Source organism: Hylobates moloch, unplaced genomic scaffold, assembly GCF_009828535.3.
Source record: "Hylobates moloch isolate HMO894 unplaced genomic scaffold, HMol_V3 SCAFFOLD_20, whole genome shotgun sequence".
NCBI classification, from domain to species: domain Eukaryota; kingdom Metazoa; phylum Chordata; class Mammalia; order Primates; family Hylobatidae; genus Hylobates; species Hylobates moloch.
Window position 1 is genome coordinate 34,333,799 of NW_026652295.1, and position 18,568 is coordinate 34,352,366.

At 49.8% G+C, this 18,568-nt stretch overlaps 3 protein-coding genes across 6 annotated transcripts in view; 2 read left to right on the top strand and 1 right to left on the bottom strand.

The window, feature by feature from the left end:
- The first annotated feature begins 1,273 nt into the window (after window positions 1-1,273).
- On the top strand, window positions 1,274-14,226 carry CLPSL1 (colipase like 1). 2 transcript variants are annotated; one of them, XM_032141181.1, is made up of 3 exons: window positions 1,274-1,464; window positions 7,256-7,378; window positions 13,719-14,226. In XM_032141181.1, exons 1-3 carry the CDS (start codon window positions 1,366-1,368, stop codon window positions 13,764-13,766), a joined length of 270 nt encoding a protein of 89 aa, XP_031997072.1. In that variant the 5' UTR covers window positions 1,274-1,365; the 3' UTR covers window positions 13,767-14,226. The 2 variants fall into 2 exon arrangements, with proteins under 2 accessions (XP_031997072.1, XP_031997071.1); XM_032141180.2 differs by lacking the exon at window positions 13,719-14,226 and adding an exon at window positions 8,126-8,420.
- LHFPL5 (LHFPL tetraspan subfamily member 5) overlaps window positions 7,298-18,568 on the top strand; it is a 36,862-nt gene continuing 25,591 nt past the window's right edge. The window contains exon 1 of the mRNA XM_032140301.2: window positions 7,298-7,378. The gene's annotated coding sequence lies outside the window, so the exon portion shown is untranslated. The remainder of the gene's footprint in view (window positions 7,379-18,568) is intronic.
- Window positions 15,196-17,585, bottom strand: CLPS (colipase). 3 transcript variants are annotated; one of them, XM_032140304.2, is made up of 4 exons: window positions 17,468-17,585; window positions 17,064-17,161; window positions 15,946-16,068; window positions 15,196-15,491 (listed from the first exon to the last, which is right to left on the bottom strand). In XM_032140304.2, exons 2-4 carry the CDS (start codon window positions 17,103-17,105, stop codon window positions 15,360-15,362), a joined length of 297 nt encoding a protein of 98 aa, XP_031996195.1. In that variant the 5' UTR covers window positions 17,106-17,161; window positions 17,468-17,585; the 3' UTR covers window positions 15,196-15,359. The 3 variants fall into 3 exon arrangements, with proteins under 3 accessions (XP_031996195.1, XP_031996193.1, XP_031996196.1); XM_032140302.2 differs by lacking the exon at window positions 17,064-17,161; XM_032140305.2 differs by lacking the exons at window positions 15,946-16,068; window positions 17,064-17,161.

Below are 18,568 nucleotides of genomic sequence, written 5' to 3' on the forward strand. Positions count from 1 at the left end.
GGTCTGGGAAAGGGCCGATTCTCTGGTTGGAGGGCTGTGTGGGAGAGACGGGATTGAGGAATATGCCTGGAGAGTGTGCGCTGGGGTGCCTATGGAGGGGTGTGTGGTAGGGAGAGACTAGGTGGAGGTATCTGAATGTTTTGTGGGGCAGGTTGGGGGGCACAAAAGGTCAAAGGACAAAAAGAGGTCATTAGAGAGTTGGTGAGAATGTGCAAAGTATAAATGCAGAAATGCCTGTGGTGGGAAAGGGACCTGGTGCATGGATGCCTCCGCTCTCTCAGGTATTGTTGGTTCACTGCATGGACAAAGAAACTGAGGCCCAGAGAAGCGACATGACTTGCCCTAGGTCATATCATTGGGGTAGCAGTGAGGCCTCTTTCTGCTGCAAGTATCTTAAAAACCAACCCAAATTGGTCTAGGTGAGGAGGGGATTTACTGGTGATCGGAAATGGAAGTCCAGAGGTCAGGCAGCCCTTAGGTAGGGCCAGAGCCAGCAGCTCTCGGGCTGAATTCCTTCCCAGTAGTCACAAACATTCCAGGTGTCACCTAATAACAGGTAGGATTTATTGAGCACTTCCTATGTTGCAGACACTGTGCAAAGTGCTTTCTGTCTCATTTAACTTAAAAATTTAAGACAGCACCCAGGCTGGAGTGCAGTGGCTCGATCGCAGCGTGCTACAGCCTCAATTCCCTGGGCTCAAAAGATCCTCCCATGTCAGCCTCCCAAGTAACTGGGACTACAGGTGTATGCCACCATGCCCAGCCAATTTTTTTTCTTTTTAATAGAGACAAAGCCTCACTGTATTGCCCTGGCTGGTCTCGAACTCCTGGGCTCAAGTGATCCTCCTGCCTCAGCCTCCCAAAGTGCTAGTATTACAAGCATGAGCCACTGCGCCTGGCCCAAAGTGCTTTCTTAACTGTATTGACTCATCTTTTTGTCACAACAGGGCTACAGTGGGTGTTACAATTATCCCTATTTTACAAACAGGGTATTGAGGCTTCTAGGGTAAGGGTTGGAACTGAGACTTGAACCCAGACAATCCTGCCCCAGAGGCCAGGCTCTTAACCACAAATCCACTATGTACATCAATACTGTGCCTTTCAGAGAAAGAAAACATCTCTGTTCCACAATTCTCAGCAAATACCCTAAGATCGGTTCTGATTGGATTGGCTTAGTCTGCCTGAACTAATTATTGTGGTGGAATTTGCTGATTGGCCTAACCTGAGTTTTGTGCAGGATGGGAAAATTCTGACGGGGTTGGGTGCTGGTTTTACATGGTGTTCCCACAGCTGGGAGGACACCCACATGGTCGGTGTGCAGGATATTTCGCTGGACCCTAGAAAAGCCACCACGACCTGTGGGCCATGATGCTACCCCAATGGCTGCTGCTGCTGTTCCTTCTCTTCTCCTTTCTCTTCCTCCTCACCAGGGGCTCACTTTCTCCAACAAAATACAACCTTTTGGTAAGAAAGCTGGAGAGTGCAGTCACTTCCCCCTCCACTGTCCTAAGGCCTGTACTATTTGGAGAGGTGAGTGGGCATAGAGGCTAGTGTGGGAGAAGGCCAGAAGTGGGGGCAGCAGGGAGTGTTGGGTGGAAGATGTCTCGGAGGAAAGAGAAAACACCCTGGTCCTGGGAGCTGTGCCAGGGCAGTGCCAGGTGCTGCTGTCACAGAGGTGAATGTGAGAGAGCCCCCCTGCCCATGCGCACATGTGGTAAGGGAGACAGATATTCACTCATGCAACACATTTTTATTGAGCACCTACTATATGTAAATTATTTTTCTACATTTAGTGATAGGGCTGTGAGCAAGAAAGATAAAAATCCTTGCCCTTGTGGAGCTGTCACTCTAGTGTGTGAGGCAAAGAAGTAAAACATTACAATAGATGCTATTAATAATAGCATCTATCTCAGGTGATAAGCAAGGAAAGGGAAAATAAGAATCGGGCTGTGGGAGTGGTGGTGTGAGAAGTGTTTGCAGGTGTTTTTTTTTTTCTTTTTCTTTTTTTTTTTGAGACAGAGTCTTGCTTTGTCACCCAGGCTGGATGGAGTGCAGTGGGGCAATCTCGGCTCACTGCAACCTTAGCCCCCTGAGTTCAAGCGATTCCCCTGCCTCAGCCTCCCGAGTAGCTGAGATTACAGGCACCCACTACCACGCCCAGCTAATTTTTTTTTCCTGTATTTTTAGTAGAGACAGGGTTTCATCGTATTGGTCAGGCTTGTCTTGAATTCTTGACCTCAAGCAATCCACCCGCCTTGGCCTCCCAAAGTGCTGGGATTACAGGTGTAAGCCACCGCACCTGGCCAGGGTTTGCAGTTTTAAATGGGGTGCTCAGGGAAGAGTTTACTAAGAATGTGAAATTTTAGCAAAGACCTAAAGGGAGGGAAGTCCTTCCTAACAGGCAAAGCAGGCAGGTCTCTGGGAGAAGAACATTCCAGGTGGAGGGAACAGCCAGGGCAAAGGTCTGGGGGTGGAAATGTGCTGGCATATTCAAGGAATAGCAAAGAGGAGTGAGAGAGAGGAAATCATGGGAGATGAGCTCAGAGAGATAAATGGAACAGAGTTACAATATTCTCATTTATTCAACAGTTATGCATTCAGCACCTGCAATGTGTAAGGATTTTAGTCCAAGGGGGCTAAGAAATACAGCAGTGAACATGAGAGCAGAAGATCCATGTCCTGGAGCTGAGTTGCTAGCAGGAGGAGATAAATTATTTTTAAACATATAAATAAGATGATTTCAGAGAGTCATAAGTGTTGTGAACAAAGTACAACCAGGTGATGGGGACTGCTCTGCTGGTGTCCAGGAAGTCTTCAGCCGGAGGCAGGAGGGGGAGGCAGCCAGGCAAAGAGTGCAGGACAGGGTGCTCTGGGCAGAGGGCCAGCAAGCGCAAACGCCCTGGGGCCAGGCCAGGTGTGGATTCAGAGCCCCAGTGATGGCTTTGAATCCAGAGAATGGCATTGTGGGAATTAACTTTTAAAAAAGACTCCTCTAGCTGTTCTGGGAAGAACTCACTTGAGGAGGTTGGGGAGGTGGAAGTGAGAGTGGGGATGGTGAGGGGGCACCTGGGGGAGGTCACTGGCAAGGATGGAAGCAGGGAGGCCGGGAGGCAGCTATAGCCAATCCTCCTTTCCTGCTTTATTTTCTTTATAGCACATAACCATACATAATAGGATTATACATATATAATATAAATATTACTTGTTATGTGTATAACTTATATGGTAAAAATTACACCTTACTAGATGTCCAAATCTTGAGTTTACATAGAAATCAATGGATTTGAACCTATGCAGACCCCTTCATCACTACCATCAGAACAAGATATAGGACATTTTCATTACCCCAATAGGCTCACTCTTACTCCCCTAGTCAATAGCACCAAAGGCAACTGTCTCCTGACTTCCATTATTATAGATTAGTTTTGAACTTTGTATGATGAAATCACACAGTATGTACTTTAAAAAAAAATCTGGGCCAGGCTCAGTGGCTCACGCCTGTAATCCTAGCATTTTGGAAGGCCGAGGCAGGTGGATCACCTGAGATCAAGAGTTCGAGACCAGCCTGACCAACATGAAAGCCCTTCTCTACTAAAAATACACAATTAGCTGGGCGTGGTGGTGCATGCCTGTAATCCCAGCTACTTGGGAGGCTGAGGCAGGAGAATCCCTTGAACCTGGGAGGCAGAGGTTGCACTGAGCCAAGAAAGCACCATTGCACTCCAGCCTGGGCAGTAGAGTGAGACTTTGTCTCAAAAAATAAAGGGCTGGGCACGGTGGCTCATCCCTGTAATCCGAGCACTTTGGGAGGCCGAGGCAGGCGGATCACGAGGTCAGGAGATCAAGACCATCCTGGCTAACACAGTGAAACCCCGTCTCTACTAAAAATACAAAAAAAATTAGCCAGGCATGGTGGTGGGCGCCTGTAATCCCAGCTACTCGGGAGGCTGAGGCAGGAGAATGGCGTGAACCCGGGAGGCACAGCTTGCAGTGAGCCGAGATTGCGCCACTGCACTCTAGCCTGGGTGACAGGGTGAGACTCTAGCTCCAAAAAAAAAAAAAAAAGACTTATTTTGCTCAACGTTTTGTCTGTGATACCCTATCATTTCACTTATGTATCTCTTCCCTGTCTTCCCTCTCTAGAGCTGTGCGTGTCCAATAGTGCAGTTACTAGTGTGAACCCAAAATATCTGAGACAGGTCTCAGTCAATTTAGAAAGTTTATTTTGCCAAGGTTAGGGACATACCCATGATACAGCCTCAGGTGGCCGGGGTGCACCTTGCTTTTTTTAAATTTTTTTTTGTTTTTTGTTTTTTGGGGTACAGCTTGCTTTTATACACATTACGGAGACATAATACATCAATCAGTACCTGTAAGATTTACATTTGTTCGATCTGGAAGGGTGGGACAACTTGAAGTGGGGGGCATGACTTCCGTTCCAGGTCGTAGGTAGATTTAAACAAATTCTGACTGGCAGTTGGTTGAAAGAGCTATTATCAGCAGAAGGGAATGTCTGCAGAAGGGTTAAGATAAGCGGTTGTGGAGAGCAAGGTTTTATCATGCAGATGAAGCCTCCAGTAACAGGCTTCATAGAAAATAGATTGTACATGTTTCTGATCAGATTTAAGGTCTTTGTTAATGTTAATGCTGGAGGGGTATTAATGAGGCATGTCCAACCCCCACTTCCCGTCATGGCCTGAACCAGTCTTTCAGGTTAAATTTTAGAGTGCCCTGGCCAAGGAGGGAGTCCACTGAGATGGCTGTGGATTGGTGGTGGTGGGAGGCTTCAAATTTTATTTTTGGTTTACACTAGCCACATATAGTTACTTAGATTTAAATTGATTAAAATTCAACAAAATTTAAAATTCAGGCCAGGTATGGTGGTTCATGGCTGTAATCCCAACATTTTGGGAGGCCAAGGTGGGAGGATTGTTTGAGCTCAGGGGATCGAGACCAACCTGGGCAACAAAGCGGGACTCCTGTCTCTTACTGGTGGAAGGTATCTGAGTTATTGGCGATGAATCTGTATGCATTTACAGCAACCTCAATTCTTGCCTCCTCAGAAGAAATAATTCGACTGAGGGGCATAAGGCAGAAAAAGAGACCGAGGCAGGTTTCAGAGGAGGAGTGGAAGTTTATTAAAAAGCTTTAAAGCAGGAAAGAATGGAAAGTACACTTGGAAGAGTCCCAAGTGGGCAACTTGAAGGACAAGTGCAGTGTTTAACCTTGGTCCTAGCCCTTTACAGTCTTGCCTACCTCCAGTGTCGTGTGCCTCTCTCCCCTGATTCTTCCCGTAGGGTGAGCTGACCACATGTGCAGTGTCCTCCTTACCCTTGGGAGGTGAGCATACGCAGGGTGTTTAGGAAGTTGTACGCATGCCCATCTGAGACTTTCTTCCCTTTTCCAGTGGAGTGTGCCCCCGGAAATTTTTTTTTTTTTTTTTTGAGACAGTCTTGCTCTGTCACCCAGGCTGGTGTGCAGTGGCGTGATCTCAGCTCACTGCAAGCTCCGCCTCCCGGGTTCACGCCATTCTCCCTCAGCCTCCCGAGTAGCTGGGACTACAGGCGCCCACCACCACACCCGGCTAATTTTTTGTATTTTTAGTAGAGACGGAGTTTCACCGTGTTAGCCAAGATGGTCTCTATCTCCTGACCTCGTGATGCACCCGCCTCTGCCTCCCAAAGTGCTGGGATTACAGGCGTGAGCCACCGTGACTGGCCCTGTCCCCGGAAATTCATACTCCATTTTTTCCTCTTAATGTGCATTCCCCGGGCTCACTCACCCAACACCTGAGATTTTATTGGAAGCCCTTTTTGCTTCTCTCTGGCCCCTGCTTTCAATGAACACTTTAATGTTAACAGCTGTGGACCATTAGGAGCCTCTCTCTCCCTGGAGCCTAGCTGCTAAATTATAATTTGTAGAGATGCAATGTGATAACTATTGAACCATCACCTGACATTCCTGATGGGTGGGGGAGAGCCCTCTCCTACCCCACTCATGCCTGTCTAACTACCTGTAACATCTCTACAAAAAATAAAATTAGCTGGGCATGGTGGTGTGTGCCTGTGGTCCCAGCTACACGGGAGGCTGAGGCAGGAGGATTGCTTGAACCTAGAGGTTGAGGCTACAGTGAGCCATAATTGCACCACTGCACTCCAGCCTGGGTGACAGAGTGAGACCTTGTCAAAAAAAATAAAAAGGAAAGGAAAGAAAGAGGGCTGGGCGCGGTGGCTCATGCCTGTAATCCTAGCACTTTGGGAGGCTGAGGCGGGTGGATCACCTGAGGTCAGAAGTTCGAGACCAGCCTGGCCAACATGGCGAAACCCCGTCTCTAATAAAAATACAAAAATTAGCCAGGCATGGTGGTGCACGGCTGTAATCGCAGCTACTCGGGAGAATTGCTTGAACCCAGGAGGTGGATGTTGCAGTGAGCCGAGATCGCGCCACTGCACTCCAGCCTGCGCGATGGGAGCGAGACTCCATCTCAAAAAAAAAAAAAAAAAAAAGAAGAAAAGAAAAGAAAGAAAAAAATTTTAAATTCAGCTCGCCAGTTGCACTACCACATTTCAAGTGCTCAGTAGTGGCTAGTGGCTATTGGACTGAGCAGAAAAAGCACATTTTCATCACTGCAGAAGCTCTGTTGGACAGTGCTGCTCTGGAATGTCAGCTGCAGGTGGACAGGGATTTCTGTTTTTGTTGTTCCCAGCTGTATTCCCAGTGCCTGGAACAGTGCCTGGCACACAGTAGATGCTCAGTATTTGCCTGTTGAATGACTATTGAAATTGTCAGAGATGATGGGTGGCTGTGATCAATAATGTTAATTACTGTCCTAAGCCCCAATACTGGGTGGAGGTCATTGATGTGTGTAGGGGGAGCGGGGGTGGGAATGCATGTAGGTGACCATCAAGCACAGGTGAAGGGTAAGTATGAGTTTTCGGGAGAGAAGGCTCTGCAGCAGAATGAAGTGCAAGAGAGAGACAGGAAAGTCTAGACCACCCTGGTGTGTATGAGAAGCAGCCTATGTTGAGGGCAGCAAGAGTAAGCCTTTTAAAAACTGTTCAGTCCCCTCCAGGCACCCACCGTCTGCACAGACTTACCCCAGCCCTCACGTAGAGATCACCCTGCCTGGCAGGAGCCAGAGGTGACGGTGGGAACGCAGTCTGGGGAGGAGCCCCGTAGGGAGAAAGCCCCGGGCGCGGCGGCGAGGGCGGAAGGCGGTCGGTGGAGCCTGGCGGGGCCGTGTCCCTCCCTGCAGGAGCTCAAGGAGTATTGCATCCGGAACCAGGACTGCGAGACTGGGTGCTGCCGACGTGCTCCAGACGATTGCGAGTCGCACTGCGCGGAGAAGGGGTCCGAGGGCAGTCTGTGTCAAACGCAGGTGGGTATCGGCGCCCGGGGGGAGCCAGAAGGGGATCCAGGGGAAGGGGGAGCCAGGGCAGGCCCAGATTCCTGGGGAGGAAAGAAGGGTAGGTGGGCGGAAATGCCCCGGAGCCTGGAATTCCCCCGTGGGACTGCACCTCCAAGCCTTCTGGGGGAGCCTGTGGACGGAACCAACATGGCAGCCCACCCTAGGGTCTTGGAATCCTGGATGGGGGCGGGAAGGCGATGCTTCACTCTCTAATGTGGGTTCACATTCTCCAGGGGTCCTCTCAGCAAATTCCGAAAGTAGTACAGTAAATGGGCACAGCTAGGTCCAGCCTCTGCCCCAGAGCCCCGTCTTCATCCAGCCCAGGAGTTCTGCTGTGGCCCCGGGTGTTCCTGGTGGAGTATGGGCAGAGGCAGCCTCTGAGCTGGGTGTGTAGGGGAGGGAGTTGATTTGCCCATAGAAGGATTTAAAGACAAGACATGGAGGTCCTGCGATGGTGTGTCCATAGACTTAGGACAGGCAGATGGGTCAGTGACAGGTGGGGTTACAAGGGCTGGAGCTGGGAGGGCACTGAGCAATCCAGGAGCCAGCCTGGAGAAGGCAGCCAGAGGCGCCACTCTGAGCAGCTGGCAAGCTATCCTTTATCCCTGGCTCCTGGCTGTGGGCAAGCACGTGGGCCCCGGAGCTGGGCTGGGCTGGGCTTAGGGGCTCAGGGAAGAGCTGCCGCCAAGGTCGAGGTCAAAGTCCTGTCTTTCCCAGGTGTTCTTTGGCCAATATAGAGAGTGTCCCTGTCTGCAGAACCTGACTTGTATATATTCGAAGAATGAGAAATGGCTTAGCATCGCCTATGGCCGTTGTCAGAAAACTGGAAGGCAGAAGTTGGCTAAGAAAATGTTCTTCTAGTGCTCCCTCCTTCTTGCTGCCTCCTCCTCCTCCACCTGCTCTCCTCCCTACCCAGAGCTCTGTGTTCACCCTGTTCCCCAGAGCCTCTGCCATGAGTGGAGGGAAGGGGGGGAGTGATGTGCCATCATTGAAATAAAGAGCTTTTTCAATGTTTGCTGCCCACAGAGTTGGGGCCTGGGTGGGCTGGGCTGGGGTGGGCATGGTACAGGTTTCTGGGGGGCGGGGAGGTGATATGAGGGAGGAAGCAGGAAGGGACACTGTTGGGCTTGGGGTCTTTCCCCAGTTGGGGCATGAATGAAAGTCCCCCAGAGGAGACCAAAGCTCCCTTCCCACCCCAACCCCTTTCTGCCTTCAGCCCACTCTGTAATCTACCCCCCCCGGAAGCCCAGTTTACACCTGATACTCCAGTTCCACGACCTTAAATTTCAGAAATGTGAAAGAAGGCACACAAAACATCCATGTGTATAAAGAATTGATGATGTTTATTGAGCACTTACTAGATGTTAGGAGCAGCTCTAGGTGCCTTACGCACATGATCTCATTTAATCCTACAACAAACCTGTGGGGTCTCTACTGTTATCACCTCTGTTTTACAGGTAGGGAAACAGGTTGAGCAACTTGTTCAAGGTCACACAGTTGGAAAGTGCCGAATCTGAATCTTCTGGGAGGCAAGAGAAAAGAGGGACAAGAAAAGAAGAAAGGAAGGAAGGAGAGCCTAGGAAAGAGTGAGAAAGAAAGACTGGAGCAGCGACTGCAGTGTGGGGTTGGGGAGAGAATGAGTCAAGTAGAGTTTTAGGAAGTCTCAGTGTGTGGTGAGGCTTTTTGAGTTAGATGCTAGCTCGCTTGTTTGTGAGTAGTGCCTGTTATATTCAGGTTACATTTTGGAGTTAATTATTTCAGATTTTGGACCTAAGGTTCCACATTCAGCCACCAGAACTGAGCCAAATGTGCCCTCCAGGATGTTGGGCTTAGGATGCAAGGGCTGGGGAGTTTGGAGGTAAGCTATGGTTGTACTTAGAACACCCCCTTGTAAGTCACAGCAAAACGATGTGAACCACACCTTGGTAGAATATGCTGTCCTGTACTAAATGTATCAGACAGATAACCAGACTTCCATTGTGTTACGTGAGCTCTCCCCATTCAGAGAAAACCTATGAAATGACCACAGGAGGAGAGGTGGCAGGCTGGAAACCCAATGATACCCAATGTCTAAGAAGTTCCCAAGGATACCCAATGTCTAAGAAGTTAGAAGGGGAAGGGGAGAATACAGAGCCCAGAAATAAACCCAAGCCTGTACAGTCAATTAAGTTTCAACAAGGGCACCAAGAAGACACCCTGGGGAAAGGATAGTCTTTTCAATAAATGGTGTTGGGAAAACTGAATATTCACATGCCAAAGAATGGAATTGGACCCTTATAGCACACACAAAAATAAACTCAAAATGGATTAAAGACCTAAATATAAGACCCGAAACCATAAAACTCCTAGAAGAAAATATAGGGGAACTATTACATGACATTGATCTTGACAATGATTTTCGGATAAGACACCAAAAGCACAGGCAACAATAGCAAAAATAAACAAATGGGACTACATGGTGAAAAGCTCTGGACCATCACCGTGGCTCATGCTTGTAATCCCAGCACTGTGGGAGGCCGAGGTGGGTGGATCATCTGAGGTCAGGAGTTTGAGACCAGCCTGGCCATCATGGTGAAACCCCATCTGTACTAAAAATACAAAAATTAGCCGGGTGTGGTGGTGCATGCCTAGTCCCAGCTACTCAGGGGGCTGAGGTAGGAGAATCACTTGAACCTGGGAGGTGGAGGTTGCAGTGAGCCAAGATCACACCACTGCACTCCAGCCTGGGCAACAGAGCAAGACCCTGTCTCAAAAAAAAAAGTTAATTTGAGGAAATTTTATGGTTTGGTTTTGTTTTGTTTGAGACAGGGTCTCACTCTGTCACCCAGGCTAGAGTGCAGTGGCTGCATCTCAGCTCACTGCAGCCTCATCCTTCTGGGCTCAAGCGATTTTCCCACCTCAGCCTCCTGAGTAACTGGGACCACAGGTGTGCACTACCACGCCTAACTAATTTTTAAGATTTTTGTAGAGATGGAGGGCGGGGGGCGTCTCACCATGTTGCCCAGGCTGGTCTCGAACTCTTGGCCTCAAGCAATCCTGCCTCAGCCTCTCAAAGTGCTGGGATTACAGGCATGAGCCACTGTGCCCAGCTGAAATTTTACTTTTTTCCAATATTGAATATTTTCATCCAGGAATATAAAATGCTTTAAAACAAAGTTGTTAATTTTTTTATAAACATTTTTAGCCTGATATGGAAAAAAAAAAAAAAAAAGGGAGTTGGGGAAGACATGTTGCTGACATGATTAAACTGGTTCCAAGTGTTGGGGGAGGAAAACTTTTCCTCTATCCTCTTTGGTTCAGTACTTGAAGGCCTGAGAATTAAACTGATAAAAGAGAAACGACCGATTTTTATTCAGAATGTAGGGAAGTTCAAGGAAGAGAGTGACTCTAGGAGGAAGTTAGAATTTGGGGGTTATATACCATCTCAATAGAAGAAGGGGAGGAGGAGAAAGGACACTTATAGGAAAGTAATTTTTAGGAAAGATGAATGGGCCCTTAGGAGAAAAGATGGGAGCTATGATAGTTTCGTGACCTGACTGTTTAGGTGTCGTGCCAACTATTCTCCCCTCCAGCAATGAGTCAATTTTCCCTGGTTTTGAGAAACTCCTGGGAGGGGGATTTATGACAATGGAGCTCTTTTGCAGGGCTCTGCATTTAGGCAGACAAAAGAGTTCAGAAAACAGCCTATTCTCATCCAGCCTGGGCAGCATTGCAAAACCCTGTGTCTAAAAACAAACAACAGCAACATAGCCAGGTAGTTGCACGCACCTGTAGTCCTAGCTACTTAGGAGACTGAGGCGGGAGGATCACTTGAGCACCAGGAGGTTGAGGCTGCAGTCAGCCATGGTCGCAACACTGCATTCCAGCCTGGGCGACAGAGCAAGACTCTGTCTCAAAAAAAAAAAAAAAAGAAAAGAAAAAGGCCCATTTTCAAATGCTCAAAATAATTTTTATCCTTCAGCGGCATTTTCTAGACCCCTTCACAAGCCATGGAGATTCCGCTGCCCTATGGGAAAAGTGGTCATTGGTAGAAGCTGCCATTGTCAGAATCTAGAGAGATTTGTAGGGAATAAAGTACAGATGCTCCTTGACTTACGATGGGGCTACATCCTGATAAACACATTGTTTAAGCTGAAAATATTGTAAGTTGAAAATAAGTTTAATAGGCCGGGCGCGGGGGCTCACGCCTGTAATCCTAGCACTTTGGGAGGCTGAGGCAGGCGGATCACAAGGTCAGGAGTTCCAGACCAGCCTGACCAACATGGTGAAACCCCGTCTCTACTAAAAATACAAAAATTAGCTGGGCGTGGTGGTGCACACCTGTAGTCCCAGCTACTCGGGAGGCTGAGGCAGGATAATTGCTTGAACCCGGGAGGCGGAGGTTGCAGTGAGCCGAGATCGTGCCGTTGCATTCCAGCCTGGGTGACAGAGTGAGGCTCTGTCTCCAAAAAAAAGAAAAAGAAAATACATTTAATGGGCAGGTGTGGTGGCTTGCGCCTGTAATCCCAGCACTTTAGGAGGCTGAGGTGGGCAGATTGCTTGAGCCTAGAAGTTCAAGACCAGCCTGGGCATCATGGTGAAACCCCATCTCCACTAAAAATACAAAAATTAAGTCCGGGCATGGAGGCTCACACCTGTAATCCTAGCACTTTCGGAGGCCGAGGTAGGCAGATTGCCTGAGCTCAGGAGTTCACAACCAGCCTGGGCAACATGGTGAAACCCCATCTCTACTAAAAATACAAATAAATAAATAAATAAATTAGCTGGACGTGGTGGCATGCGCCTGTAGTCCCAGCTACTCGGGAGGCTGAGGCAGGAGAATTGCTTGAACCTGGGAGGCAGAGGCTGCAGTGAGCCGAGATCACACTATTGCACTCCAGCCTGGGCAACAGAGACAGACTTCATCTTCCCCCCTCCTGCAAAAATAAATAAATAAATAAATAAATAAGCCAGGCATGGTGGCACACGCCTATAGTTCTAGCACTTGGGGGAACTGAGGTGGGAGGATCACTTGAGCCCAGGATGTCAAGGCTGTAGTGAGCCATGATCATGCTACTGCATTCCAGCCTGGGTCACAGAGTGAGACCCTGTCTCAAAAAAAAAAAAAAGCATTTAACACACCTAACTTACTGAACATCGTAGCTTAGCTTAGCCTACCTTAAATGTGCTCAATCAGAATGCTTACATTAGCTGGGCAAAATAACACAAAGCCTATTTTAGAATAAAGTGTCAAATATCTCATGTAATTTATTGATGTTCTACTGAATGCATATTGCTTTTGCACCATCATAAAGTTGAAAAATTGTCAGTCAAACCATTGTAAGTTGGGACCATCTGGTTCTTTGAGCTGTGGTTAGACTGTGCCTCTGCTGTGTAGGCGTGTGATGCTGAATTGCAGCAGAAATTGAGAGTCTACAGGAGCACTGGCCATTGGAAATAAAATGCAAGCTACATAATGATTGGGGTCTTGGTCACTTGCTTCTGCAGAGCCCAAAGCCCAACTCCCTGCTCACTTTTGGACACCAGGGACATTTTCCTTATGCCCCCCACAGTCCAAAACATGGTGCCAGGCACACTGTGGTCATTCAGTGAACACATGAACAGGACGTGAATGCAGATTTCCGGGACTGAATGTGGCACCAAGAAGCATGACTCAGCCCTGCCTCATGGCCTGAGACCCCTCCTGGGTTAAGGTATTGAAAGCTCCTCTTGCTGAGCACATAATTCATATGTGGCAGACACCATTACCTGGTTTCCTAATAGCCATTACTCCTTCCCTGCCAGCTGAAACCCAATATTGTTTGGGCATCAATGAGCCTGGCCCCAGGAGAAGGATCTTATTCCCTTTGCTTTCCCAGCATCCCTTGCAGCTAGAGGTAGTCAGATAACCTAGTTCTAGCCACTGAGATATGAAGAGAAGTCAGCCTTGAGGATTTGAGGAAAGATAAGAAGAGGGTATGGGCCAGGCGCCATGGTTCATGCCTGTAATCCCAGCACTTTGGGAGGCCGAGGCAGGTGGATCACCTGAGATAAGGAGTTCAAGATCAGCCTGGCCAACATGGTGAAACTCTGTCTCTACTAAAAATGCAAAAAATTAGCCAGGCGTGGTGGCAGGCGCCTGTAGTCCCAGCTACTCGGGAGGCTGAGGCAGGAGAATCGCACGAACCCAGGAGGCAGAAGTTGCAGGGAGCCGAGATTGTGCCACTGCACTCTGGCCTAGGCAACAAGAGCAAAACTCTGTCTCCAAAAAAAAAAAAAAAAAAAAAGGTATGCAAGAAGAAACTCTCTGCTCCTTCTCCCGCCTTCCCAGCCGCCAGCTACTCCATGTTTCCTGCCTTCGAATATGGTGAGAACGTGAAGTCAGGAGCTGCTGCTAAGGCATGTGGCAACCTTGAAGAGAAGGTCAAGAGAAACACAGAGCTACCAGCCACCAAAAGAATGCCAGCACTTCCTATGTCTTGGCTTTGGATTCATGGGAAATATACGTTCCTATTTGCTTCAGCCATAATTACTTGGGTTTTTCTGCTACTTACAGCTGAATGCAATCCTAACTCATAAGCCTGTGGTTACAGGAGATTCACTGATCACAGAACTTCAAGATCCTGGGGCTGGGACGACATCGAAGTTTCATTCAGTTCACTGTCCCTCACTCTCTGTGGAAATCTCCTCCCTAGCATCTCCACCGAGGGGTCGGTGAGCTTCCACTTGCATACCTGGATGATGGGCACCTCAGTACTGCCTAAGGTAACTCATATTTGATGGCTCCAGGGGATATACAATTTTTATATTAAGGCAAAATTAAATTCCCTACAATTTCCACCCATTTTTGTTAGTGTGAATAATTGGGAAAGAAAAAGGAATCATAAGGCCGGGCATGGTGGCTCATACCTGTAATCCCAGCACTTTGGGAGGCTGAGGCGGTGGATCACCTGGGGTCAGGAGTTTGAGACCAGCCTGGCCAACATGATGAAACCCGATCTCTACTAAAAACACAAAAATTAGCCGGGCGTGGTGGTAGGCGCCTGTAATCCTAGCTACTAGGGGAGGCTGAGGCAGGAGAATCACTTGAACCTGGGAGGCGGAGGTTGCAGTGAGCCGAGAGATCATGCCACTGCACTCCAGCCTGGGCAACAGGCGAGACTCTGTTTCAAAAAGAAAAAAAAGGAATCATAGAAGCAGGGCAGTGGAGTTAGATGGTAGAGTGCCAACATTTTCTGATTATGTGACACTGGGCAAGCTCCTCTCTGAAACTTGGTCTCTATCTATAAAGTGGAGATGAGAAATTCTCCTTCCTGGGATCCTTGTGAGCATTTGCTGGCAGAGAGTAAGCTCATAGCAACTGAGAGTGGTCTGACCCCTTAACACATGAGTTGTGTCAGCTAGCTGTCATATTTGAGAACTGTGTCCAGAAAAGAGGTGAGAGCCCAGGACTCTGATGCCTCTGATGCAGGGTGACAAACATGGGCCATTAAAACTCCTTATCCACAAGGGTGTGTGTGTGTGTGTGCGCGCATGCACATGTGCCCGCTTGTCTCTTTGAGAACCGGAGGGACAAGGAGGGCATCCCAGATAGGCGTGACTTCTCCCCAGAAAGGGAGGGCTTCCCAGGCTGGCTGGGCCTCCTTCACAGCTTTGTCTTCAGTCTCCAATCTGTTTGGCCACATCCACTCCAGCCCCAGACCCATCCCTTGTTCTTCTGACCTGCCTGAAGCCTGCCCTGGTGGGCCAAAGGACTGATGCAACTTCAGAGAAGATGCTGACTCAGGAAGAATATGCAGGAGACTGGGAAAGGTTTGCAGGAGGCCTTTAATTGTGAAGAGCGCAATCAGAAAACAGAGGTGCTGGTCAAGGAGGTGGCCAGCCCGGGAGATGTGCTGGAGCAGGGGAGAGGTGCCCCTGCGCCTAGTGGCCTGCAGCATGCTGCGCTGGGTGTGAGAGTGGGTGGGCCGTCTCACTGCTTGGAGCGTCCAGCATCGTGGCAGATGCCAAAGTTGGTGTTGGTGATGGCGCCCACGATGGTCTTGTCTCCCTCACAGGTCAGGCCACGCTCACAGGGACACTTGTAGTAAATCCCGTAAAGCGTCTGCAGAGGCACAGCCAATGGAGTCAAGGCTATGGAGGGATACTTTGGACATCAATTGTCCCCTGCCTGACCTAGAGAACCAGTAGGCCAGCCTGTGTTTTCGGGGAGTGCCACTCCCACCTGCCTCCCCAGGGGTGCCGTGGGCCCTGGAGACCCCAGTTCTGACCTCTGCTCTGGCTCATTTGCTCTTACTAGATTGATCTCTCTGGGGAGCCTCTATTTACCCAGCCATGAAATGGGGATAACAAATCCCCACCCCCACCCATCTCACTGGTCACTCGGGAGGGTCAAGAGAGATGATGGGATGGGAAAGTGCTTTGACACCTGTCGACCCCCCTCTCGTCTCCTCAATATTCAGTGTCCAGGCTGACCCCCCTCCCTGATCCCACTCAACAAGTGTTCAGGGCCCTCCTCCCCATTCTCCCCAACCCACGCCAAGTCCTCAGGCACCCACCTTGACAGAGCACTCGGTGTTCTCGCTGGCCAGGGATGTGCAGCGGGCCAGGCCCAGTGCACTCGAATGTTGGCAGCAATTACTCTTACACTGGTCACTATTCATGCAGAGCTCACCGTTCTCCTGCCAGGAGCAGCCAGTCAGCCCAGGCCCCACTCCCTCAGGTCCCTTCTCCATTCAGACCTGCACCCACCACCCACCACCCACTACCACTAACAGTGTCTCCCCTGGTGGGGATGTGTGTGAAGGAGTCCATCCCCTGGGTCTGGTGGCCTCTGTGCCCCCCACCCACGTGAGAAGTGGGCATGCGGTGACAGAGAAGCAGCCCTGCACAGAGGGTCAGGACCCCCGGGTTCTAGTACCGGCTGTACTACCAACTCCCTGCGTGACTCTGGGCAAGTCACTGCCTCCCAAGCCTCAGTGTTCCCATTTGGAATGTGCACACGAGGCTCCTAGACAAGCTCTCCAAACCTCTCTGGGTCCCACACCCCTTTAAGGAGGCGGTGAAGATTGCATCTCCCTGCAAGACTCCTTCCTCCCCCAACAGATCTGATCTATAATATCCAAGGGTCCTGGACCTCCAAGTCCAGCCATGGCCCCAAGTTAAGAGAGCTCAGAACCTTTCAACCGCATGGACGTTCTGGAAGGGCTTTCCCAGCCAAGACCCATGGTGGAGAGGTGGTGTGGGGCAGTGGTGGGGCCCCAGCTGAACCACTTTCCAGCTATGTGACCTCTCAGGCAGGTTGCTCACCCTCTCTCTGTCTGAAGACAGGGCTGACTCTGAAAACACCTCCCTCAGTGATTATTAAGAGAACGGAATGAGTAAACATCTCTGAGGCATCTCGAACTGTGTTGGACACACAGTAAGATGCCACCATAAGTCAGAAGCTGGAATAACTGGCACAAAGCATTTTCTCAGGATGGAACCCCAGGGCTCTGGATTTTTACAAAGCTCCCTCATAGGACCAGGAGAGGTGGCTCACGCCTGTAATCCCAGCACTTTGGGAGGCCGAGGTGGGCAGATCACGAGGTCAGGAGTTTGAGACCAGCCTGGGCAACATGGTGAAACCCCGTTTCTACTAAAAATACAAAAAATAGCTGAGCGTTATGGCAGGTGCCTGTAATCCCAACTTCTCGGGAGGCTGAGGCAGGAGAATCATTTGAACCCGGGAAGCGGAGGTTGCAGTGAGCCAAGATTGTGCCACTACGCTCCAGCCTGGTGACAGAGTAAGACTCCGTCTCAAAAAAGAAAAGAAAAGAAAAGAAAAAAAAAGGTCCCTCATAGCCAGGTTGAGCTGCTGCTCTGAGCATGCTCCAGTTGGAGCTGGAGAGGCGCTGATCAGCCTTTCCTGTGGCCCCTGGGAAGAGGCATAGGACAGGACATGGAAGTAAACAGAGGGATGCAAGATGCCACTCCTCCCAGCCCCTGCCAGTTCAGGTGGGGACATCAGAGGTCAAGGTCCAAGCTTAGGAAGTCTTCATCTGGGGACTCAGGAGGCGCCTCCTGTGAAGACCCTCTTACCAGGTTGATAATGATCCCCCGGGGGCCAGGAGCTGCATAGGCCACAGAGAGGGCAACAAGCAGGAGGATCAGGATCTTCTCCATGGCAAGTGGGACAGCTGGTGTGGGTGCAGGAGACACAGCCAGCTGTGGTGATGGGGCTATAAAAGGGCCCTGACCTCACATGACCCACCTGCATCCCACAGGGCTGGCCGTGGGCACAGGCACAGCTGTGGCCAATCTGCTGTGGGGCGGGTCCCGTTAAGGAAGCTGGGTGAGTACCTGGTGGCCTTTCTCGTGTGTGTGTGTGTGTGTGTGTGTGTGTGTGTGTGTGTGTGTGTGTTGGTGATAATTGTGTTGCATCATGGTTAAGAGTGTGGACTGTGTACAAGTTATTAGTGAGGCAAACTTACTATCTCTTCCAACTATTCTGCCTTTCATCTTATCTGTCAATTAAGGATAATTTAAAGAGTTGTGAGGGTTGAAATAATACACATTTATATGCGTTACATATATATAAACATGATTATATACAATTATAAGAATATATTTATATTGTATATTCCCATATGCCACATAGGCAGTGGGTAAGGGTGGCTGCCCTTGTGTCTTGAGCTCCTGGGCAGTGCCTGGACGAGTCCAAGGCAAGAGAGGCACCTGTGGTGTGAGTGCCTGCTTACATTCTGAGTACTCGGGGTCTCTCTGCCTCACCATAGTCAGGCCTTGCCTTCGGCCCACCCAAGCCCAGATGTCTAGCAGTGTCAGACTCCAGGGACGAGGATCCCAGCCTCCCACCCCTCAACCTTCCTTCAGTCTCCTGGGGGGATTCCAGGCCATGCCCAGATCCCTGGGGCTGACAGCTCTGCAACCCCCAGCAGGCCAGGGTGTGTGTACTTTCACTTTGGCACCCTCCGCCTGCCCTTACACCAGGGGGCTGCCTGCAGGCCTGACTCAAGGGCCCTTAGGAGGCCCTTCCTAAATGCCTCTCTCCCCTTTCCTTTCTACCTCACTTACTATCTGCAATTCCAGCATCAGATACTCACCCCTTTAGTTAAGATTTCCACTCATGCTGCCCCCTACCCAAGGCCACGTGGGCGCATGAGCAGTCGCTAGTCCTGGCTG